The sequence below is a fragment of the Phaseolus vulgaris genome, chromosome 8 (assembly GCF_051622355.1).
Source record: "Phaseolus vulgaris cultivar YP4 chromosome 8, ASM5162235v1, whole genome shotgun sequence".
Taxonomy (NCBI): domain Eukaryota; kingdom Viridiplantae; phylum Streptophyta; class Magnoliopsida; order Fabales; family Fabaceae; genus Phaseolus; species Phaseolus vulgaris.
The window spans coordinates 47,267,849-47,293,329 of NC_143505.1; the positions used below are offsets into that span (position 1 = coordinate 47,267,849).

The 25,481-nt window shown below is 35.4% G+C and overlaps 1 protein-coding gene across 1 annotated transcript; it reads left to right on the top strand.

The window, feature by feature from the left end:
• Positions 1–14,386: 14,386 nt before the first annotated feature.
• Positions 14,387–19,706, top strand: LOC137824630 (aspartic proteinase-like protein 1). The gene is given in 11 exon segments (XM_068630294.2): positions 14,387–15,008; positions 15,859–15,997; positions 16,514–16,755; positions 16,883–17,110; positions 17,194–17,332; positions 17,410–17,477; positions 17,558–17,657; positions 18,504–18,570; positions 18,872–18,943; positions 19,298–19,488; positions 19,491–19,706. Coding segments are annotated over 11 exon segments (1,587 nt in total). The 5' UTR covers positions 14,387–14,700; the 3' UTR covers positions 19,524–19,706.
• Positions 19,707–25,481: the final 5,775 nt, after the last annotated feature.

Sequence of the window (25,481 nt, forward strand, 5' to 3'; positions counted from 1 at the left end):
CATCATCAGTCCCTTCACGAGTCACCTCTAGTACATCCCACATCTCCTTTGCTGAGTTACATTGAGAGACTCTAAAGAACTCATCCATATTCAGTGCAGAGGTGATGATATTCTTGGCTAAGGAGTCATATTGGGCCTTCTTCTTCTCGGTTTCACTCCATTCAGACCAAGGCTTCTTTATTGTTTCATCTTTGACAACCTGCATAGGTATAAAAGGTCCACTGACCACTGCATCCCAGATTCCCATGTCAATAGACTCCATAAAGATCTTCATCCTGATTTTCCAGAAAGCATAGTTAACACCACCAAACATAGGAGGTCTATTAATAGACGCACCTTCAGCAAAAGGCATTTTAAACTCAGACATCATACACACACTTAAGCAAAATACAAGCCCCTAGCTCTTGGTCTATTAGTGTCTAAGTTCAAGAGGGGAGAGGTGAATTGAGCTTATAAAATTTTCGCAAGAACACACAATTTTTCAGTATTCCAGAGGCAAAAAGAACAGATTGTTTTTACATGAAACAGATTGATTCTTCAGAGCAGTCTTGGCACAATTTGAATTTGTTCAATGTAAAATTGTGATCAACAGAGAATTATAACAGAACCAGATCAGCTTAATATTGTGAGGATGAAGGATACAGCTATGCTTAGAAATCAAACAAAATTACTCAACACAAGATTTTAAGAAGAATGATCCTTTCTCAGATTTTAATGAATGGACAGTTTGTTCACACATCACTTAAACCATTATATACAACAACCTTGTTTATGATCAGAGAACTTTAACAAATCAGGAAGAACAGTTTTCACTTAAACCCAGAATTAACAGATTCAATTTCAAAAGAACAGATTTAGTTCTTGACAGAATTAAGCAAAACCAGAAATGAGTGCAGGGATGAGAAGACAAGGCACACAAGTTTTTATACTGGTTCACTCATACAGAGCTACATCCAATCTCACCTTACCCCAAGGTGGAATTCACTAAAAACAGTACCAATTACTTACAAACACAGCAGTTCTTGAACACTACAAGAACAACACACACAATGCTGAAAAACCCTATTTCAGCACACCTTGCACTCCAAGAAACCCTATCAAGGAGTGACTAACACTTACACCTTTACAAAACAAAATAAAGGAAAGATTACACCTGAAAAGAAGATGCAAGAACTCAAAACCAGTAGTTCAATTTGCTGCAGAACTGTACCAGTACCTTCACCAAGATCAAAGGTTTCCTAGAACAAGCACACTTGAAAATCTCTTTGGAAAACCTTTCAAAACTCTTTCAATCCTTCTTCTCACATGGAAAATGTTTGATCTCTGTCAAAAACGTAATTGCTCAGCTCACTCTCATGTGAGATAGACTTTTCTTTATATAGAAAACAGTTTCTAACTTCTTTTCAAAACAACAGGTGAAAAGCAGTTCTGAAAACAACAGATTCATTTTTGAACTTAACAGATTTATTTTGTGAAAACCGCCAACTCAGCTAACTGAAATAACTGTCTGAGTTGTACCTTTGGTGCCCTAACTAACTTGTGAATAAACTTTCAACTGATCAAAGGGAAAACCGATTCTTTCATAGTGAAACAAATTAAATGAGAGCAAATAGGCCAGCTCAGCTTTAACTGAAATAACGACCTAAGCTTTGCCTGTGGTGCCCTAACAGAAATTTAGAAAAGCCTTTTAACAGAGAAGAAATAAACAGATTCTTTCTCCATAAAACAGATTTATTTGTGTACTGATTTAAAAACTTTTAAAATCATTTTAAAAAGCTTTTCAAAAACCATTTAACCACATCATGTGCTTGATCTAGACTTGGTTAGGCATCTAGGATAGGTTGTACAGCAAAAGGCAATCATACACACTTACAAGCCTAATTACAAATGAATCTAAAAACTTATTACAATCTTCAAAGCACTCAAGCCATTTTCTTCATCAAACACATATCAAGCCTTGGTAGGGAAGAAGCTTCCTCCAGCTTCAACATGTTTTAGAGGAATCTTTTATCAATTAGTATGTTTGATCATATTGTTTAACAACCAAGATTGAACATGGGTGTTAAAGATTCTAAAGGGAGTGTCTACAATTGCTAAAGGGGTGAAAAAAGAACGATCTTCATAACTTAGACAATTCAGCAATGATTGTTCGTGTGTTTATTGCTAGTCAAACAATGCAAGATAAGGCGAAGTTGTGACATCTAAGATTAGGACACATTAGTGAGAGGGGTTTCGTGGAGTTGGGGAAGCAGAACCTACTAAAGGGAGATAGGTTGGAAGAGTTGGATTTTTGTGATCACTGCATACTAGGAAAGTCTCATATATTGAAGTTTGAGATTAGAAAACATGTGTCTAGTACTAGTATGCTCATGCATACTTGTGGGGTTCAATGCAAGCTCATACTAATGGGGATAATTACTCAAGAAGGGTGAGTATTTATATCTTGAAAAAAAAGATTGTGACTTTTAAGAGATTTATTATGTGTTTGCATCCGAGTGAACACTCGGATTGAAATGGACAAATTTATTTTATTTGCTTCCATTCAATTGCACAGATTTAAGGGCGCTGATTTGTGAAAGAGAGATAAAAGTCATCTTCTCTGTCAAGCGAAAAAAGGCAACGAAACATTCAAAAAAATACATCACACCATTGAAAAAGTCTAAATTACCCTTAATTTTTAAAATTTATAATACAAATAATATACAAAAATAATAATAAAATTATAAATAATAATAGTAAATAAAATAATAATAATAAATATAAATATAAATTAATACTTAATCATAATTAAAATAAATTTATTAAATAATAATATTAACAATAATAAAAATTAATTTTAATTTTGATTTGATTTTATGAAAATATTTTTTATATGTATTTATAAAAAAATTTAATTAATTAAAATTAACACAAAAAATATCTCATATTTTATTATTTAAATATTTTTTTTAAAAAGGGTAAATTTGTAAACTTACATTTTACACATTTAAAAAAAAAATCTCTTACAACCATCATATCACTCATAAACTTCAATAAACTTTTCTCGCAAATCCAGTATAATATACCATAATCCAAACAAACTCACTTTCTTTACATTTTCCTCTCAAATCAATACAAACCAACTCCCTCAAATCCTCTCCACAATCCAAACACAACCTTAAGGAGTGATGCACCATGTTGAGTAATCAGTAGGGGACTAAACAGAAAGTGCTCAAGATAGACAATGGAGTGGAGTTTGTTTTAGGGGAGTTCAATGAGTTTTGCAAGATGAAAGGTATAAATAGGCATAAGACGATTACAAGTACATGGTAACGAGATTGTTTAAGTCTCACTTATTTTTACTCGGCAAGTGGACCGAGTCAACTATAGTATAGCTGAGGTTTGTCGTATCAACATGGAATTATTATTTATCACATTATATATATATATATATATATATATTTCAAAATGAAGTGATGAGTAAATAGAGGTTGATTTCATATATTTTGTAAATAACTAATTATAATAATATTACTATGATATTTAGATCGAGAGGTGAAGCTAGACAAATAACTGAACTAAAGGAATAACAATATAGCATAGATGTTGTGATTGAAATACCTTTGTGAATCCCCCTTATTTTTTTTAATGTTATGTTTATTCAAACTCCCTATTCCTTATGGCAAAACCAATATGATTCCTCGCACGAGGTTATCTAGAATAATAAGCCATTTGTTATAGTTCATTTTTTCATTAAGATGGAATAATTCACTATAGTCTCAGCTTTGCGCTCTGCCCATTCAGTTCTATGGATGGTTGATTAGGGTTCAGATACATGAAATCACCTTTCAGCCTCATTCGTTACGATCAATCAATGGTCATTCCTCACCATTGAGCATTAAGCACACTACCAAACCTAAGGAATTTTAATTTAAAAAAGAAATAAAAACATTCATAAATAATAATATTAACTTAGGGAATATCACATTGTTATTCAATCCTAATAGGGTGAATTTAGCAACTCATAATATGAAGTGAAAGTTCAAGTATGAGAGGCTAAGAAACAACAAACATGGATCCTTTGAATGTTGTAGGTGAACTTAATCTTCAAGATCTTTACCTCCATAGATTTTTCTAGACTTCATTATTACCTGGTATAACAACCACATTTATTACCTGGTAGTCGAATTGCACATTCTCGATTTAAGATACTTATCAATCTAAATGGCGGTTCATTTGTTTGATAAGTAAACAATATGATCTTGCAAATCTACCAAGAGAAGCAATATCAATTATTTGGGATGAAAAACCTATCAATAACACCTTACAAATATAGATTGTGATGTTCCATTTTGGGTAAAAGTGATGATATTAGGAGGAGATTGTATTGTTAGTTCTTAAAAAAGGTACAAATGCACAAATGATTTATGCTTGTATTGCCAAGTCTCCTTTATGGAGTAACACAAATATATATACATTTACAACAAAATAACAATCATCACAAGCTCACAATTTTTCATAATATCTCATACACATCGACAATTAGATTGAACCAACAAATCGTGATGATATAGTGAAAATACCGCAAGAGCTAGTAATATCATGGGAAGAAGAGAATTAATACAATAACTTGTACATGAAAAATATCCCCAATTGGAATTTCTTACATGGGATGCATGTTACATGGTTTAGAAAGTTATATTGACTCCAAAAAATGAATATGTTGAAAAACTTAATGACATGATTATCGGTCATTTTCCAAGAGAATAACATAATTTATTGTTATTTGATGAGGTTGAAGGAGACACATATAATTTATACCAATAGAGTACTTACACTTAATTGCTCCAGGTGACTTGCCACCCATATTTTAAAGCTTATAAAAGGTGCACCATTAATGTTGTTGTAAAACATGGACCCAAAATTCGGGTTATTAAATGAGACAAGATTACTATGTCGTGAGTTCTACTTGAACATGTTGGAAAACTATCTTTCTTACCAAGAATTAAACATAAAACAATAAAAAAGTGCAGATCTTCCCTTTTGTGTTTATTAGAAAACAATTTTCTGTAAAACTAGGTTCAACGATCATAACAAAACTCGAATACCAAAGGAGAATTAAATTCAAAATTCCCACAAAAGACATGGAACACTTTAGATCCCACTTCGAACAACACACCCATACGTCACCACGGACACCCTTCGATATATCACCCCGATACATGTTCGACTCCTCTCCCAGTTGTATTTATCACTTCAAACTCTTTACGCTAAAGCATTTCGAGCTTGTGGGACAAGTGTACCATGCGAGACCGAGACCTCCTTCACCACGAACAACTAAGTTGCCCAAACCTCACTCTAACATCCTAATAACAAGATTAAAGGAGGATTGAAGACAAAACCATGCATAGTGTCAGAGCATTAACCACAAAAATCGTGTTAATACACGTCCACATGTGTAAGAGTCCAACTCATCCCTATAAATAAGTTGACCAACATCATATCAAAATATGCATTTATTACATTCAACAATTCAAGTTGAGTACTAACTTGAATGTCAAACGACTTTTTGCATACCCTTCAACATTTCAAACGAGAATCAAGATCATTAAACAAATGATATCAACACATCACAAGAGCAGAAAACTTCCCAACCCTAAGAGAAACATATAGCAATAAAAACTATTTTTAATATTAAATTTATTAAGGAAATAATTATTATCAAATTATACGCAGTTATATGTAATTATTATACGCAATTATATGAAATTATAGGCAAGTATATGCAATAAATTTGATAATGATAGAATCTCTCATGATTAGTGGATCACCACATCATTAATTTGTAATTTGGAGAAAAAGTCTCTATACAGTGATGGAACTTCACACAAAAATAAAACATTACCATTTTTCTTGTCATCTTCTTATATACCATTTTCTTTTCTTACCATCATTTTCTTATATACCATTTTCTTTTCTTACAATTTTTTCATATAACATTTTCTTATTTCAAAATCTTTGAATGATAAGTAACATGAATGAAATTAAACTTTATAACGGGTCACTTTCACATATATTTTATTCTCGTTGATAGAGCACAAGTAGCCCCTCATAAGCTTAGGATGGGTAGGAGATTAGGAGCATCATAGCTATTACTTTGAATGAAAAGAACTTTTCGTCTGTTTCCTCTGGCGTCATGATTGTTTATGCTTTTATTTTTCTCTCTCAAAACAAATTCAAAAATTTGGTAATTTTACCCTTTTTCTCTTCTCGATTGAAAAATGAAGGGGAATCTCACCAACTACACCACCTTCGTTTCTTGGAGAGACACTGTTATGAATTACGTGTTTTAAGGTGGTCCTCGTTCTGCGTGCTCTCAATCTCCTTAACAATCGCTTTTCTCACCCTCCAATGTCCACACCAAATTACATACTCTTATTTTCTTTTTAAAATAAACATGTTTAAACAAGTAAACAGTAATAAGAATAAATGAAATGGTGGTCAATAATAGTAAGATATTACTTTTAAGAACATTTAAAAGTTTCAAAAATATATGAATGAAAATATATTATAATTTTTTTAAAATTTGGACTAAAAAATATTATTATGCCTAAATTAAAATTGTTACATATTTAAAGTTAAAATAACATTACGACAGGCATTTATTTTCGTAATTTAAGAATGATATTTTAGAAATTTTATCAAAATAGGATAATTTAATTGTATATTATTGAAATACTTTTTTTTTACGATTTCATTAATGCCTTCCTTTAACATTGTACTGGATTCGTTTAAAAAAACAATTTCAACATTTTAAAGAAAGTTATTTGCATCTACCACAACTTTGTTTAATGTTATCAATATTAATTATTTTTTAATGTGGGTTTATGACTCACATTTCCGTTTTTTTATCATAATTGGAAGGTTACTTAGCACAATCAATTGCAATCAATGGGAGGTTAATTGTCACAATCAATTGCAATCAATGGGAGGTTAATTGCTACAATCAATTGTCATCAATGGGAGGTTAATTACCATTAATTGTATTTATTATTGTTGTCTCCTAAAACCACTATATATAGTGACTTCCTTCAAGCAAGCAATGTAACACAACAAACAGCAACACACACTTGCTTCCTCTCTCTTTTCCTATACTCTCTATTTCTGCTCTTGGGTGTAAGTGTTTAACCCATATAGAGATAATTTGTTTTTGGGGCTATTTATCTATTAGCTTGAGAGGAATTCATTGTACTCCCAATACCATTATAGTGGAAGTTTTGGCTCTCTCGTCGGTGGTTTTTTACCTCTATTTAAAGGGTTTTCCACCTAAAAATTTCTGGTATCATTCTCACTTTACTTTGTTACTTTAATTTCTCATAATCTTTGGTTGAAATTATCACGCTTCCGCACACGATATTCCTACAAATTGGCATCAGAGCTTTTTGATAATTCAACCAGGATCTATTGTTCAATAATGTCAAAATTGGATATTGAGAAATTTGATGGTAAAATCAGCTTTGCTATCTGGCGAGTCCAGATGCTAGCTGTTCTCACCCAGAATGGTTTAAAGAAAGTTCTGGCAGGTAAAATGATGAGACCAACCACTATGACGGAGGAGCAGTGGGATGAGATGGATGAAAAGGCATTGTCTGCAATCCAGTTATGCTTGTCCCGTGAGGTGTTGCGTGAGGTCATCAACGAGACAAGTACAACAGGCATATGAAGTAAATTGGAGTCTCTATACATGACCAAAAGTCTTGCAAACAAACTCCGATTAAAGGAGCGACTCTTTACACTCTGAATGTCCGAAGGTACTCCCATCCAATCTCACCTTGATGAATTTAATTCCATCATAATTGATTTGGAAAATTTGGATGTTAAAATTGATGATGAGGATAAAGCAGTTCTACTTATTGTTTCTCTACCACTCTCGCATCGACAATTCAAAGAAATTATGTTATACGGTAATTATCTTACCTTAAGCTTTGATGATGTCAAGACTAATTTACTAGCCAAAGAAAAATTTGATACTCAAATTCATTCTGAAAATTCTGGTGAAGGATTACTAGTTAGAGGGAGAAACCAAGAGAAAGGTAGGAACACTAAACATAAATCTAGGTCAAAATCTAGAGGCAAGAACTCCAAATATTGTCGTTATTGCAAGAAAAAGGGACACAAGATCTTGATTCTGGTTGTACTTTTCACATGTCTTACAATAGAGATTGGTTTACCACATATGAACCAGTTTATAATGGTCTTGTTTTGATGGGAAACGATGCTCAATGCAAAGTTGTTGGTGAAGGAACAATCAAAATCAAGACACATGATGGATATGTCCCTGAGTTGAAACGGAATCTCATTTCCTTAGGCACCCTTGAATCTCATGGGTGTAGATACTCAGCTGAAGGTGGAGTTTTAAAAGTGTCTAAAGGAGCTCTTGTGTTACTAAAGGCAATTCGATGTGATAGTTTGTATGTGCTGCAGGGTTCAACAGTTACAGGTTCTGCAGTTGTTGCCTCACCCAACAAAGATAACACCAAGCTATGGCATATGAGATTAGGCCACATGAGTGAGAAGGGAATTCTAATCCTCAAGAAGAAGGGTCACCTTGGTAACCACTGTACTGGAAAGGTTGATTTCTGTGAACATTGCATTTTTGGTAAGCAAAAAAAGGTTAGTTTTTCTAAAGCCATACACAAAACCAAAGGTACTTTGGATTATATTCATTCTGATCTTTGGGGTCCGTCAAAAGTTCCCTCCAGAGGTAAATGTCGTTATATGATGACAATTATTGATGACTTCTCACGAAAATTGTGGGTGTATTTTCTCAAACATAAGAATGAAGCATTTTCTACTTTTAAAGGGTGGAAATTATTGATTGAGAATCAGACTGGCAAGAAGATAAAGAGGTTAAGGACAGACAATGGCCTTGAGTTCTGTTCGAATGAATTCAATGATTTCTACAAGAAGGAAGGCATTTCCAAACTCTTCACCATCCCAAGTACTCCACAACAGAACGGGGTTGCAGAAAGAATGAATAGAACTATCCTGGAGAGAGTTCGTTGCATGTTCTCCCATTCTGGTTTGAGCAAATCTTTTGGGTTGAAGCGGCTTCAACGACATGTTATCTGATAAACCGCTCTCCTAACAGATCAATTGATTGCAACATTTCAGAAGAAGTTTGGTCAGGTAACCCTGTTGATTATTCTAATCTTAAAATATTTGGTTGCCCTGCTTATTCTCATGTAAACGAGGGAAAATTAGAACCTCGTGCTAAGAAGTGCATTTTCTTGGGTTATGGCTCAGGGGTTAAAGGCTATCGTTTATATGACCCAGAGTCTCACAAAATAATTCACAGTCGGAATGTGACCTTTAATGAAAATGCTATGCTCTCTTCTGTAAAAGATATTGTCATTTCCTCAATTGATACAGGTGACCAGGAAGATGCTCGAGAGAAGGTGGAGTTTGAGATTAAAACACCCGCTCATGAGGAAAAAGTTCCCAATTCCTCTAGTACTCAAGATGATCAAGCCATTGTTATTGATGGTACAAATGAACATGTGACTCCACATGAGCAATGTCCACCTAAACGACGAGGATTACCACAGCCATGGTCTATGGCTCAAGAACTTCCACAACAGAGACCAAGAAAACCGACTCAAAGATTAATTGCAGAATCTGCCAACATTGCTTATGCTTTAACTATTGCACAAGAGATGGGTGAAGAAGGTGAACCCAAGAATTACTCTGAAGCTATCTCTGGTGACGAATCAACAAAGTGGATTGTTGCTATGCAAGAAGAAGTTGAGAGTCTTCTCAAAAACGAAACATGGGAATTGGTGAAGTTACCAGAAGGAAAACAAGTCATTAGTTGCAAGTGGATCTTTAAGAGAAAAGAAGGGATCCCTGGTGTTGAGAGTACAAGGAATAAAGCAAGATTTGTTGTAAGAGGTTTTGATCAAGAGAAAGGTATTGACTTTAATGAAGTATTTTCTCCTGTTGTTCGTCATACTTCAATACGTATATTACTTGCTTTAGTTGCCTTGTATGATTTGGAGCTGGAACAGTTAGATGTGAAAACTGCTTTTCTTCATGGTAATCTTGAGGAAGAGATTTACATTCAACAACCTGAAGGGTTCGTTATTCCTGGAAAGGAGGACCATGTATGTCGTTTGAAGAAATCTCTCTACGGCTTGAAGCAATCACCAAGACAATGGTATAAGAGGTTTGATTCTTTTATGGTTTGACATGGATACTCCAGAAGTAGCTATGATAATTGTGTTTATTTTCAAAAGACATCTGGTGGGTCATTTATATACTTGTTGTTATATGTTGATGACATGATGATTGCTGCAAGAGATAAATCTTTAGTTAACAAGTTAAAGGCCCAACTTAGTAGTGAATTTGATATGAAGGACTTAGGTCCTGCCAAGAAAATTTTGGGAATGGAGATCAACAGAGATCGACAAGCTGGAAAACTTTTTCTATCACAAAAGAAGTATGTTTTTAAGATGCTTGACAAATTTGGAATGCGAGATTTCAAAGATGTTAATACTCCAATTGCCGCCCACTTCAAGTTGTCATCAGATCAGTGTCAAAAATCAGACGAGGACAAAAGACGCATGTCACATGTCCCGTATTCAAATGCAATTGGAAGTCTCATGTATGTTATGGTATGTACTAGACCTGATTTAGCTTATGCTGTTAGCATTGTTAGCAGGTTCATGCATAATCCAGGCAAGGCACACTGGGAAGTCGTTAAATGGATACTTCGTTATCTGAAAGGTTCTCCAGATCTTGGTTTGGTATTTGATCAACATAGAGCCGATCCCGGAGGAGTAGTTGGCTATGTTGATGCTGACTATGTGGTGATTTAGATCGAAGAAGGTCACTTTCAGCTTACATCTTTACCCTATGTGGGTCTGCTATCAGCTGGTATTCTTCACTTCAAGCCATTGCGGTTTTGTCCACCACTGAAGCAGAATATATTGCTGCTACATAAGGTATGAAAGAGGCTATATGGCTTCGAGGCTTGGTAAGTGAACTTAGTCTTCAACAAGATGTTCTTGTTATATTTTGTGATAGTCAGAGTGTTGTTCACTTAACCAGGAACAGTAAGTATCACTCAAGGACCAAACACATTGAAATTAAACACCATTTTATCCGAGACATTGTTGATACAGGAGATATAATTGTTGAAAAAATTCATACGGCCAAAAATCCTGCAGACATGTTGACCAAGCCACTTCCATCGGCTAAGTTCGATCATTGCCTAAACTTAGCTGGTATTATCCATACTTAATCAAGGCTTCATGGCGAGAGAATGTTCCCGTCAAAGGCAAGTCAAGGTGGAGATTTGTGGGTTTATGACTCACCTTTCCGTTTCTTGTCATAATTGGGAGGTTACTTAGCACAATCAATTGCAATCAATGGGAGGTTAATTGCCACAATCAATTGTCATCAATGGGAGGTTAATTACCATTAATTGTATTTATTATTGTTGTCTCTTAAAACCACTATATATAGTGACTTCCTTCAAGCAAGCAATGTAACACAACAAACAGCAACACACACTTGCTTCCTCTATCTTTTCCTATACTCTCTATTTCTGCTCTTGGGTGTAAGTGTTTAACCCATATAGAGAGAATTTGTTTTTGGGGCTATTTATCTATTAGCCTGAGAGGAATTCATTGTACTCCCAATACCGTTATAGTGGAAGTTTTGGCTCTCTCACTGGTGGTTTTTTACCTCTATTTAAAGGGGTTTTCCACCTAAAAGTTTCTGGTATCATTCTCATTTTCTTTGTTACTTTAATTTCTCATAATCTTTGGTTGAAATTATCACGCTTCCGCACACGATATCCCTACATTCAATTTCTAATGAAACAATACTAAAAGTAACACAAATTTACTATTATTTTATTAAAGATGAAGCAGTGTATTATTTGATTAAATATGAAGTCGTGCATAAACAACTTCAGTATTATTCGATTAAAACTAAAATCATATAATCCATGTACAACTTAGCACAAATTCAACTTTAATATTTTGAATTTTCCTTTTATTATACATGCATACGGTTTGATTTAAGAAAAGTAATTAATATTTTTTATTAATTATTTGTGTGAAAAATTTATTTATGAACAGTAATTTTATTTGTTAAAAATAACAATTATATATAATAACATATATTAAAAACATGAAAATTAATAAAATATTATATTGTTTTGTTTGGAAGGATTCTATTTGAAATCATTCATTAAATTTGGTACATATTTTGCACCATAGTAAAATTACCTTTTACATGTCAAAACAAGAATGACATTATTTGATGGCGAAATCTTATCATGTTTATTGTTTTCAAAACAATTTTATTGCTAGTAAGCATTTTAAAATTTGTATCCCAAAGTTTGGATACCTATATGCTAGTTCTTCCGACATTTTAAAATTAATTTTCATACCTTGTAAAAAATTATGTTTCTAAAATAAAAAAATAAAAAAAAGTGTGGATTGCTTAACATTTTTATTATCAATTTTTTTTAAAGTAAAAGTTTTAATGTTAGACATCACTATGCAACTTGACATCTCAGTTATGCTTATACCTCAAGTAACAACAATCATTTGTCATCACATGAAAAAATAATATTATTAAAAAAAGAAAAAAAAATATGGGGAGACTATACCAAAATTCATATGTTAACAAAAACGATACATAAGTAGATTATATTTATTCATAAAGAATTTTAAGAACAGACTAGATGGTAGTCTATTATACCAATAACAGATTTTCTATGAATAAATCCTAAATTAGCCAACTTATCAGCACACACATTTCTTTCACAAAAAATATGAGTAACTCTAAACCTGATTTCCCCATAGTAATTAAGACAAGTATTTCACGATTATGAAGCATCAAAGGAACATTAGTTTTAGCAGTAAACGCAACACAAACCAAAGCAGAATCACATTCTATCCAGACATTAGTAAGCCCCATCTTTTGATTTATAGATCCTCATCTCTTTGGTCTAAAATTAAGCAGTTTTATTCTACTATACTGATTATACTTATTAGACTGTTGGTACAAGTTCTTTTATTAATTTCTGAAATGATAAATGGTGTGGTACTACTTCTTTAGCGAATATTGTAGGATTATCTGATGGTGTTAGCATTCTAGATATAGTCTCTCAGTTTTTGATAGGTGGTGATTGAAATATTCCATTGTCTTTACAACAGATGCCTCATCTTTTTAGTCATATCATGGTTATGGCGGAACAGGATATTCCTAATTGGATTCTAGATGAATCTGGTAGTTTCACTCTTAAATCGGCTAGAACTTTTTTCTTGGATCCAGGAGTTTCCTGTGGTTAGGGTAAATTTATTTGGTCTTCATATCTTCCGCCTTCCAAAACTCTTGTCTTTTGGAAAATTTTTCATTGGCGACTTCCTACATATTAACATATTCAAAATAGAGGTCTGCATATTTGTTCTATGTGTACGCTTTAGGAATCTATTCAACATTTACTTTTTGAATGTTCTAATGCTTTGCCTATTTGAAGTTGGGTTCGACAAATTTTTCCTACTTCTCATTTCTATAATAAGGATGATCTTCTCTCTTTTTTCTAAGAGTGATGGTAGTCATTTGGTTAAATTGATTAAGCTTGCTGTGATAACTTTTTTCTATTTGGATGATATGGTGTATTAGGAATTATGCTCATTTCCAGGATAAGATTGAGGTTTTTAGGACTATTTCGGTTATTAAAGATTTAACTCGTATAGTGAGAAATTCGTCTAAAGTTTCAATAAAGAATGATATGTTGGATTTCAACGTGATCAAGTTTTTTAGTATTAATACTCAGTAAAATTCTTTGTCCTTTTTCTGTTAGATGAGATTCCCTAGATTGGGTTAAAATTAACACTGATGAGATTGATAAGAGATATCCTGATCTTGCTATGAAGGTATAAAAAAACTTATATATAAGTTATTTAAATATAATGTCACATAGTAAGAATCATTTAAAATGTTTTAATTAAAAGTAAAACATTTAAAAGAAGAGTTTTAAATTGATGACATGAAAAATACTATTAGTCATCAATAAATTGCATACAGAACCTTTAATACTGCAAAATTTACGCTACCTTATTACTAATTTATTCTAGACATCAAATTTATATATATATATATATATAGATAGATAGATAGTATAAACTAAACTACCCATATGTACTCTGGGATGATTTAGGCTGAAACTCTAGCCATTTGTCTTGCAACCAGCCACTCTGCTTTTCAGTACCTTGGATTTTGTCCATTATGGACCACTGTTATAAATTTAAATAGTAAATAATCATCACAGAGACAAAGGTATCCATCACAAGTAGTATAATAATAAACAAACTCTATGCAGCGTAGTACATACAATAGATTAGACACATGCCTCTCCCCCTATATCCCTTGGCCACGTTCACGGGGAAACATTATTGGAACAAACCCACAAAGGTGTACACTGCGCACCCCACCTCACCCCACCATCCTCCCTTCCCTGAAAGAAAAAAGGTTCAAACTTTACACCACCCCACCTCCAAATTTCAGGATCAGACCCCGTTTTCCTCAAATTTAACTCCTTTCTCCTACACCCATTGGGTTTTTGGTTCGGGTGACCGTTACTCCAGGAACTAAAGTTGAGGTTTTTTTCTTAGTTGGATTCTTTGGGTTTAACTTTTTCTCATGTTTATGGCGATTGGCCTTCTTCTTTGGCTGTTACTTGCTAAGGGTCTTGCCTTGGAGGGTTCTGTGGGGGTCACATTTTCTTCTAGGCTCGTTCACCGTTTCTCTGAAGAGGCTAAGGTTCATCTGGCTTCAAGGGGCAATGGTTCTGTGCTTCAATCGTGGCCTAAGAGGAACAGCTCTGAGTATTTCAGGTTGCTTCTTAGAAATGACGTGACACGGCAGAGGATGAGGCTTGGCTCGCAGTATGAAACCCTGTACCCTTCCGAAGGTGGCCAGACCTTCTCCTTTGGCGATGCGCTTTATTGGTGAGTAAGTCTGGGAAAGTTCTCAGGAAAATAAAGTTTGCGTCTTTTGTTCCGTACTTTATGATTCTTGCGTGATCCTATGAAGGTGTTGAGTGCTATGCTAACTATAAGTTGACAAGCTTGGCTTCATTGTTATGGTTGAAGTATTGCTTGTTACATGAAGTTGTCCTCATTTTTTAGTCTTTACTGGAGAAAACGATAAAGCTGTAAGTTTTAGTCATTGCTAACACTTGAGAGCAATTTCCGGAGGTGTAAATTGTTACAGAAGACTGTTTAGGAACTAAAACATAAAATAGAGGTAACTATCAGGATCTAATTAATGATTTAGCTTACTTTTAGAAGAGCACTTTTTTTAGTGCAAATTATACTGACATGCCTGTGTTTCTTTTTAAATGGCTCTTTTGTTTAGAGCACACAGACAAAGGTCTGGCTTTTCTGTAATGTTTACAATGACCCCTTACAGGGCTAAACGGTGTGATGTATTACTTGGGTATTGGGTATGGTGATCTAATGTATTTCACACTACTATGTAAGTTAACGTAGGGGTTAAAAGGACAGAAACATCAGGAACTGCAGATGTGTCTGTGTGATTTGCTCTTTCTTTTTATTTAAAAAGTGAAACTTTGGTTGAAATTCAGTGACCTTTTACTTGGACTATGAGTTGTTATTGAGGTGCACGCTCTGGGGTTAAATTTGAAATGGTTTAATGTTATGGATTTTCTGCTGGAAATCAAAGTGGCTACTTGTGTTATTTTTCGTTAAATATAGGAGTTAAAAGGGAGTTGCAGTGGATGCTGTAGAAGTTTGGCAATGGTGTGTGTGTATAAACCTGTTAATTGTTGGATTTCAGGTTGCATTACGCATGGATCGACATAGGGACTCCAAACGTTTCATTTCTAGTTGCATTGGATGCTGGAAGTGACATGCTTTGGGTTCCCTGTGATTGCATTGAATGTGCTTCCTTGTCTGCTGGTAATTACAATGTGTTGGTAGGTCTCTGATATGACTTCCATTGGCCTTTATTTCTTTTAATACTTTTTCATCTTAATCATTTTGTCTTGTAGATGCTTGCTACAATGAACTTCCTGTTACCCCATTTAGCTTTTAAAGTCTCTTGTTCATGTTGAAATATTCATTTCGTGAATCATTCATCTTGTAAGCGTATAGGATTCTTTTGTAAGGAGCCCTTTTGTGGCCTTATGGACGCATGTGAAGTAGAGAGGGTTGAGGACTATGGTAAGGGATAACAGAAGAAGCCCATACTAACACTATCACAGTACAAGTATCTGTGCTTTGTTCTGTGTCACTGCGTCCATGCATCTTAACTATCTGTTAATAACATCAATGAAAGAGCAGACAATTCTTTTCTGAGTAAATAATAATATACTTTGATTCATATTTGGACTTCTACAACAGTTCTCCCAAATAAAGTAAGAAATTTAGCTGTTAATTTCAATGATTGATTGGCAGATGCTCCCTTTTATATGGGGGCATCTCTGATGCAGGATAGGAATCTGAATCAATATAGACCATCATTATCGAACACCAGCAGACATCTACCTTGTGGTCATAAGTTGTGTGGTCAACAATCCTTTTGCAAAGGCTCTAAGGATCCTTGCCCTTATAGTGTTCAGTATGCCTCTTATAATACCACAAGTTCTGGATTCTTATTTGAAGACAAACTACATTTGGCATCTGATGAAAGACATGCCCTACAAAATTCTGTGCAAGCCTCTATCATTTTAGGGTATGTTTAAAACTGTTTAAAAGTTTTGTACTGTTTTGTTCTTTGATGTTTGATGTATTGGGCAAGATTATAAGCTGCAAGTTTGATTTGCACAAGTGCTATTGACAATTGATTTGTATAACTGCAGTTGTGGAAGTAAACAAACTGGTGTGTATTTACAAGGAGCTAGTCCTGATGGTGTTCTAGGGCTAGGACCTGGAAACATTTCAGTTCCAAGTTTACTGGCAAAGGCGGGACTTACTCGAAATTCTTTTTCGATTTGTCTTGGTGAGAATGAATCTGGGAGAATTATCTTTGGTGATCAGGGTCATGCCACCCAACATTCTACACCATTCTTGCCCATAAATGGAGAGTTGTATGTATTGTATTAAATCCCTTGAACTGGTGCTTAATTTAAATGCCATTTGTGTTGCTTGTTAATTGTTGGAGTTGTTGCAGTACTGCCTATATGGTTGGAGCAGAGAGCTTTTGTGTTGGGAGCTTATGTCTCAAGGAAACTAGGTTTCAACTACTTATTGACAGTGGATCTTCTTTCACATATCTTCCCAATGAAGTTTATCAAAAAGTTGTAATGGAGGTAATTCCTTTTACCATAAATCTAGTGGTGTATGGTCATGTATAAATCGGGCTAAAAGTAAGCTTCAATTAATACAGTTTGACAAACAAGTAAATGCAGCAAGGATTATTCTCCCACATACATGGGATTACTGCTATAATGCCAGGTTAGTTACTAAATAATTAGGCATTTAGGTGTACAATCATCATAGTTTCATTGTAACCCATGGCTTTTTCCCCGTGACAGTTCACAGGAGTTGATTAACATTCCCCCATTGAAACTCGCCTTCTCTAGGAATCAAACCTTATTATTTCAAAATCCTATTTATACCGGTCCTGCCAGTCAGGTACGCTAAACCTCCAATGCCCTCTTCTCTTTTCTGGGAGTGTGTTTATTTGGTTGAAATTGAGTTAATCTTTAGATATTTAATAAAAATGTGATGTACAAAAAATAACCTTCCATGCGTATCTAGGACAGTGACAGTTTTGTCTTTTGATGAGTAGTACTTTGGTGTCTTGAGATTGCCATTGACAGGAAATGAATCTGTATGATGAGGCTGAGTTTGGATGCGGCTTAAAAATAATCTCAGAAATGTGGTTCTTTGTGTTGAATAAAGTTCTATGCTTTACTGAATTCTCAAGAAAAATCAACCCCAAACAAAACCACATTTCAAAGATCCTAAACTGCTTAAAAATTTAATATGGAAGAAAATCTCTTCTATTGAATTTCAGAGCAAATAACTACGGTGTAGAATCCATTAAGAGATTCGAAGATGCATAGAGAAAGTGATTTTGAATGATCCGATATTATATAAACATTGCTCATTTATGAATCAAAATGTTAATCTTTGATGTAACCAGTATGTTCTGTTATCAAAAATTGACTTCCAAATTCCAACATGTTGTATAGAAATTGAAGTGGATTCTGGAATCATTTTATGTTAACCTCTTTATGATTTCTTCTGACTGTTAGAGGAGAAAACTGTTGTTGTGGGGCGGAACAAGTGAACATGATATCATACGAATAATTCTCAGGCATTCATTGTAAAATTTCTTCTCTGATCAACCAGGATGTTTTTGTAGCTTATAATTCTAATTTATTAATTTTCCTTGCAGAATGACTTCCCTCCCCTCCCATAATAATTCCTATGTTGGTTATAATAATTTTGATAAAATACAAAATTCTGGTGCAGGAACAGGATTACACCCTCTTTTGTTTACCCATAACTCCTACTGATGAGGACTATGCTATCATTGGACGTGAGTATATCGCTGCCTACCCTATGTGAAACCTAATTACATCGCATTTTCTTTTCTTTCAACAGAGGCTCTATTTTTTTTGGTTCAATTTTTTAAATATTTCCATTTCCATTTTTTGTCTGGTAGCTCAATCAAGTTTGTGAGAGCAGATGCATGTAACTGCTGCTGACACATACTGATAGGCCAGTTAGTAGTTATGATGATATGATAGTTATTTTGATCATATGTTTGCATGAACATACTCCCTGTGCTGGCTGACATTGATTATTGCGTTTCATTTGATTTGACACTTTTGTTTCAGAGAACTACCTGATAGGTTATCGCATGGTCTTTGATAGGGAGAATCTGCGGTTTGGCTGGTCTAGATGGAATTGTGAGTATTTCCTAACCTATAATTTTCCCAAATCTTTCTGAAAAATATCTTCTGCATCTTCAATTTGGATTCTCTTTCACTGGTAATCTTTTTGCCAACATAAACACGTACATGGAAAGCCAATAAGAAAAGTTAAAGTGCATAATATGAATAAGCAAATAAGTCTTTATGGAAAAAATTATTTAAACAAGATCTTGGAGAAGTCTTTTCATTTTACTTTTAAAATATCATTCCCTAACACCATTTTTTAACCTATATTCTTTCGAAAATCAATTCTTTCAAAATCGTTGCCAAGGCACCATTTTCTTCTAGCATATGAACTTGTACTTAATGCTAACCACTTAAAATTTGCAGGCCAAGATAGAGCAAGTTTGACATCACCTTCCAATGGTGGATCACCAAACCCCTTACCGGCAAATCAGCAGCAGAGTGTCCCTAATGCTCATGCTGTACCACCTGCCATTGCCGCTGGCCACGCTTCCCCAAAACCCTCTGCAGCCACAGCTGGACTCACCTGTAGACATTCCTTAGTTTCATTGTTACTTATATATGTCACCTTTGCCTTTGGTTATGTTGTTAAGTCTATCTAATTTGCTTGTAAATTTCCCTCCTCACCAGACTCAACTTTTATGGGGTTTACCTTTTCAATTTTGTAGGGTGTTGTATCTATTGGCTTTAGTGAGAACTTTTATTTGTTTTGGTAAATTCTTTCAGTTGTAGCCCTTTTTTGTTCTTTCCTATGTATATATTTTTTTTCTGCTAACTCCCAACTTCTGTTGAGCTTTTCTCTAGGAATAGTAATTGAATTGAAGTGAACCAAACTGGTATATAAAACTTAATTGCATAAAACAAATAGTTATTTCCAATAATTGAATTATTATTGTAGTTTAGTTTGTAAATCTTGCATTGTTCTTAAATACACCTGTTTATACTGAGTTAAACTAAACTATAGTAATTGTAATAATAACAGAATCTTTAAACTTAATCTGTTAGTGACCTTAGAAGCTGGAGAAAAAGAAAATTTGATAGAACTTGGAAAGATGTTTGGTAGAAGAAATTTACGTTTGAGAATCATATTTTTTTTTAGAATAATTACTATTAATGTATGTAACAAGAAAGAGTTACACTCAATGACTAAAATCCTAAATTAACTTTAAAATGTTATGCAAAACTTTAGGCATGTAGATAAGTTATTTTTTTTTTATAATTGTATATGGATTAATAAATTAATAAATATAGTGTGATATTTCTATAAAAAAAATATACCATTGAAGAAACAATTTTACTGAAATCATAGGTTTTTTTTTCTTCAGGAAACAATATTTTCTTTAGAAATTTTACTTTTAAATAATAAACGTAACACGATTCTTTCAATTTCGGATTGTGGAAATGAAAAAAAAAAAAAAATCTTATCCCAAATGTCTCTCGGAAGGTGAATCTTGGAAGGTAAATTTGAATTCGTTTATATTTAGTAATAGATTTATTTAAACGCTACTCTTTCTTATATTTTTAATGTTCTTGCCAACAAACTTTGGTCGATATCTGATATGAGCTCCGCTTTGACTTGTTTTCTTGTGATGCTTCGAGATGTTTATATTTGGGATAAAAGGGACTCTACCTATAGTTCACACTTCCATGATAAAGTCAGTGAGAACATTCAAATTATAAAATCTGTTTAAAGTACTCAGAAAAAGCGTACCATACTCGGGAGTCTCAAACCCCTTTTATAGACATTCATTTAACGATTTTCATCAACCAAAATATTGTTTCAACAACAGGAATATAATCTCAACAACAAGAATATAATTTCAACCGTAAAACATTATGTCAACATGCACCTTTATTTTCGGGTGCTATGCCACATTATTCCTAACAACTTTTAAAGATGTATGCGCTTTAATTAATTTCGCTTATTCCTTATGTTATTTTTACTTTAAGTATCTTCTTCGTGTGGACTACCAAACATCTGGGCCGACCTTGTAACGTGTTGTTGGCCCATACTTGCCCTAGGCTGAGCTGAGTATCACTTTACCTAACTTAGCTTACTACGCTTAAGTGTTTGGGTCGAGGATCCAAGCACGTCTGGCCAATACACAACCCCCCAGGCTGGAGCCGAACTTGATGAGGCGAAGAGACTTTCCAGTGTTAGCGGCTGACATGACGTTTTCCCAGAGGATAGATAAGGGGTGACTACCGAAGCATACCATGAAAAGACATTTCACCTTACTAAATATGGGGCGTCCACGTGGCGTCTGCATCAACGGTGGTAAAATCCTACCGTTTCAACTTCTTCATTTTTCAAAATACCATCCTTTCGTTCTCACACTCTTCACTTTCTCACGGTACCCACCACTGCTCGAGCTCTCTCAAAACTTCTCATTTCCTCTTTCGCACCACCACACACCGTCGCTACTCACCGAAAAATCAGGTATGCTCTACCCACTTGTCTTCACTGGATGATTGTTATCTTCTTCATTGATTGCATTTCGGAATAGTATCTTGGCTTACGTCGATTCGATTCACCCTGACCTATTTCGAATTGCATTCGTTATTCTGTCTTCATTTTATGCTTTAGTTACATCGACAATGGATTATAGTTACGCATACCCTTGGGCTAAGAAAGAGCTCCTAAAAGAAACCTCCTATTATACCAACCGTTTGCGTATTAGAGAGTTAAGAGAATCAGTGGCACTTAGTAAGAAAGAGCAAGGTTTAGTAAAAGTTGTAGCTTGTAGGGAGGATGAGCCCATATGTAGCGATGAGTCGTCAAATGCTGATGGTCCATTTTGCTTTTCCTATGCCACTTTTTTTTTAAAAAAAAGTCCTTCTTTGTTTACCCCTGTCTATTTTTGAAAAATAATTGCTAACCGAGCTAAATGTAGCTCTTGCCCAACTACATCCAAATAGCTGAGCTTCATCCGAGCTTTTATAATCCTGTGTTCACAACTTGGAATTTCGCCGGCTGTGGAAATCTTCTTATATTTCTTTGAGGCCAAACACCCAGGTCGCTAATTGTGGGTTTCCCTAAATGGTGCCATTGGGAGAGGTTTACTTACCCTCTTCCAGTCGTCCTACAAAAGCTTTAAAGGCCGATTCCTTAAAATCCGAGCTTCAATAGGAGATTCGTCCTTATTGGACGACTTTCCATTGTATTGGACACCCAAACCTAGATTCCAGAGTGCTTGGTGCTTGGAAGATCGATCTCCAAAGAACCAAGGGATTTGCGAGTTTTTGACAAGCTTGAAAGTCATCTTTGATACCTCATTTTTGTTGACCAAAGAATACCTTCCCGGTGCCTTGAAAGCCTACACGGTACTCCTCCTTTCCTACCTTTGATGAAAAGACTTATATCATTGTCACTAATCATTTATTTGTTTTTTTTGCAGAAAGAATGCTTTCAAACATCAGCAAAGTCGAGCTAGCCGAACTTACTAGGAAGATGAGGGCGGCTGCTAGCTTGCCCAAGGAGTCTTTAGCACAAAAAAGGAAAGCTCTTGCTGTAATCACCCAGACCCCAACTGACTCGGATGAGCATACCACTTCCGGGCTTGTTTTCAAAAGGAAACGCCAGCAACCACTCCCTCTACTAAGCATTCACACTCAGACGACCGAGCACCACACCAAGAAGTCATCACTATTCAAGAGTGCGAGGCCTAGAGCTCGAGGGGAAAAATCTATGGGACCCTGATTTTGATGTCTCTGCCCATGGTGAAGCCTTCTTCTTGCCCAACAAGGATAGAGCTAGGCTCATGGTTCATGACAAAGATCACCTTTTTCATGATACCTTGAAGCTATTTGGACAGGCATTTGCCATGGCTTGCCTGGTTGATGCTAAGGAAAAAGATCGAAAAGCAGTCGAGGACTAAAGGGTTAAGGAGAACAAGGAGCTCCATAAGAAGGTAGAACGCCTCTTGGTTGAGATCAAACGCTTGAGTGGTATGCGCCACGAAGTCGAGCGACTCAGAGCAGAGAAGGCCTAATAGGCGTCGAGCTTAACTGAAGAAAGGAACAAGCTTTTGACCGAAGTTGACGAGCTAAAGAAGGAGTTGACCCACAAAGGGGAAGACCTCATCAAAGCCACCGATTCCTTCAAGCAAGATGTTGCTCAATCCTACCTCGTAGGATTTAAAGCTACCTTGGAGCAAGCTGCGGTCATTCATCCTTCAATGGATCTTTCAGAACTTGACTCGGGTAAAACCGTGGTTGATGGCCAACTAAGGGGGGATTAATTCAAACTCTTTATGGACTGTAACATTTATTTGCTTGCCAAACTTATTTGACACTTTGAACCTTTTGCTTATATCTATTTAGCGCTTTTAAATTCTTGGATGCATACTGTTTTTGGATTTAAAAGGGTTTATTTACATCACTTACAAATGCATGTACCAACACTTGGCAAATTGAACTAACTCACCATTTCCAACCCTAAACATAACATAATTAACATAACAAGATCTGACTAACTTAGGTGAAACTATGTGTAGAAGGTAATAACATGTTTCTCTTAACAGAAAGTCTAACCTTTGATGAACAACATCCTTGTGGTTAGGACAAGCTTTAATTTTAACTTGATTTCTCGAACAACCATGGCCTCCATGCTGGGCTGCCAGTATGAATATTGTGTTTATTCCATGATGTCTTACTTCTCAGGGCGCCTACTCGGATAGTTGCACCTACTCCGAGCTTGGTCGTCTTATCATGCGCTATCTCGATTGATTCATCTGTTTAACTAATACTTATCACAGGGCGCCTATACTCGGGTACCCGTATTTACACGAGTTAGGTCGTCTTACCATGCACCAAACCAAATAATTTATCAAATCAATTCATCTCACAGGGCGTCTATACTCGGGCAATCGTACTTGCTCTGAGCTAGGTCGTCTTACCATGCTCCAAACCAAATAATTCATCAAGTCAATTCATCTCACAAGGCGCCTGTACTCGGGTAATCGTACTTACTCAGAGCTAGGTCATCGTACCATGTACATTACTCAATTCGAGCTAACTTGTTTCATGCATCATCTTCCAAGAACAAATTTATTACTAAGTGACCTCGTTAAAAAATCCATTTTGAGGGAAAAAGAGCATCACCTCAAACAACATAATGTTCAAAGGAAAGGAAAAAAATATAAATGTCTTAATTGAAATAAAACTTGAGATTCGTTGCGTTCCACATTCGTGGGATGGCTCCTCCCTCCAAGGTTTCCAACTTATATGTGTTGTTTCCTAATACCTCGACTACGCAGAACAGGCCAATCCACTTTGGAGATAACTTGTTCTCAATCTGGTAGGGGTGGACCTTCCACATCACCAAGTCGACAACCTTGAACTGTCGATGTTTCGTCTTGGCCTTGTGCCTTAATTCCATCATTCTCTTTAAGGCTTTCGGTTGTATACGGGCGTGATCACATACCTCGTCCAACAAGTCTAGATTTACCTTTCTTCCTTCGCTGGATTCTTTAACCATAAAACTTTGGAACCTAGGAGAACTCTCTTGTATTTCTACTGGTATGATGACATCTGACCCATATACCAAATTGAATGGCGTCTCCTTCGTTGTTAATTGCGGGGTGGTGTGATAAGACCACACAATTCTTGGAATTTCTTCTGACCAATTTCCCTTTTCCTTTTCCAATTGCGGGGTGGTGTGATAAGCCCATTCGTTTGTGGGTGTTCTACCGAGGCAAATATCTGCTTTATTTCTAGCGCTGTGCACAATTTTCCCAATTTTTGGCTAGCGAATTGGGTATCATTGTTGGATACTAAGTGCCTCAGAATTCCAAAGCGACACACAACATTCTTCCATAAAAAATGTTGGACTTTGTGAGTAGTTATTTGTGCAATCAGCTCAGCTTCAATCCATTTAGTAAAGTATTCAATGACGAGAACGAGGTACTTCATCTGACGTATGGTCAAACGGAAAGGGCCTAAAATGTTTATTCCCCACTTATGGAAAGGTCATGGGCTATAAATTGATCCCAACTCCTCATCTGGTGCATGACACTAGTCAGCATGCTTCTGACATTGCTTACAACACTGGACATATCTACCGCAATCTTCCTTCATTGTCGACCAATAGTACCCTGCTCGGATGACTTTTAACGAAAGAGCTCGTCCACCTATGTGACTGCCATAAACACCCTCATGAATCTCAGCCATTATGCGGGTGCATTGGTATCCACTTACACAAGTGAGGAGTGGGTGGGTATAACCATGATGAAATAGGTTCCTCTCTATTAGGGTATACTGACCTATGTTCCTCTTGACAATCTTGGCCTGTAGGCTCGACAGGAAGTAATCCATAAGCAAGATAATGCTTATTAGGTGTTACCTAAGTTTTTGTGGTGTTGATTTGCAAAACCTCAAAAAAATCATCTTCAGGTAGCTCATGAATGGTTATTCTTGAGATTTTTTAGGGTTTCTTGAATCATCGATCAATGCCTTCTCCTTTTCTCTAAGCTGATCTTTAAGACCTCCAAATGGTCGACTTCGGTCAGCCCTTCTGCGATCGTCCTGGGTGCTGTGTAATTTCAAGGTG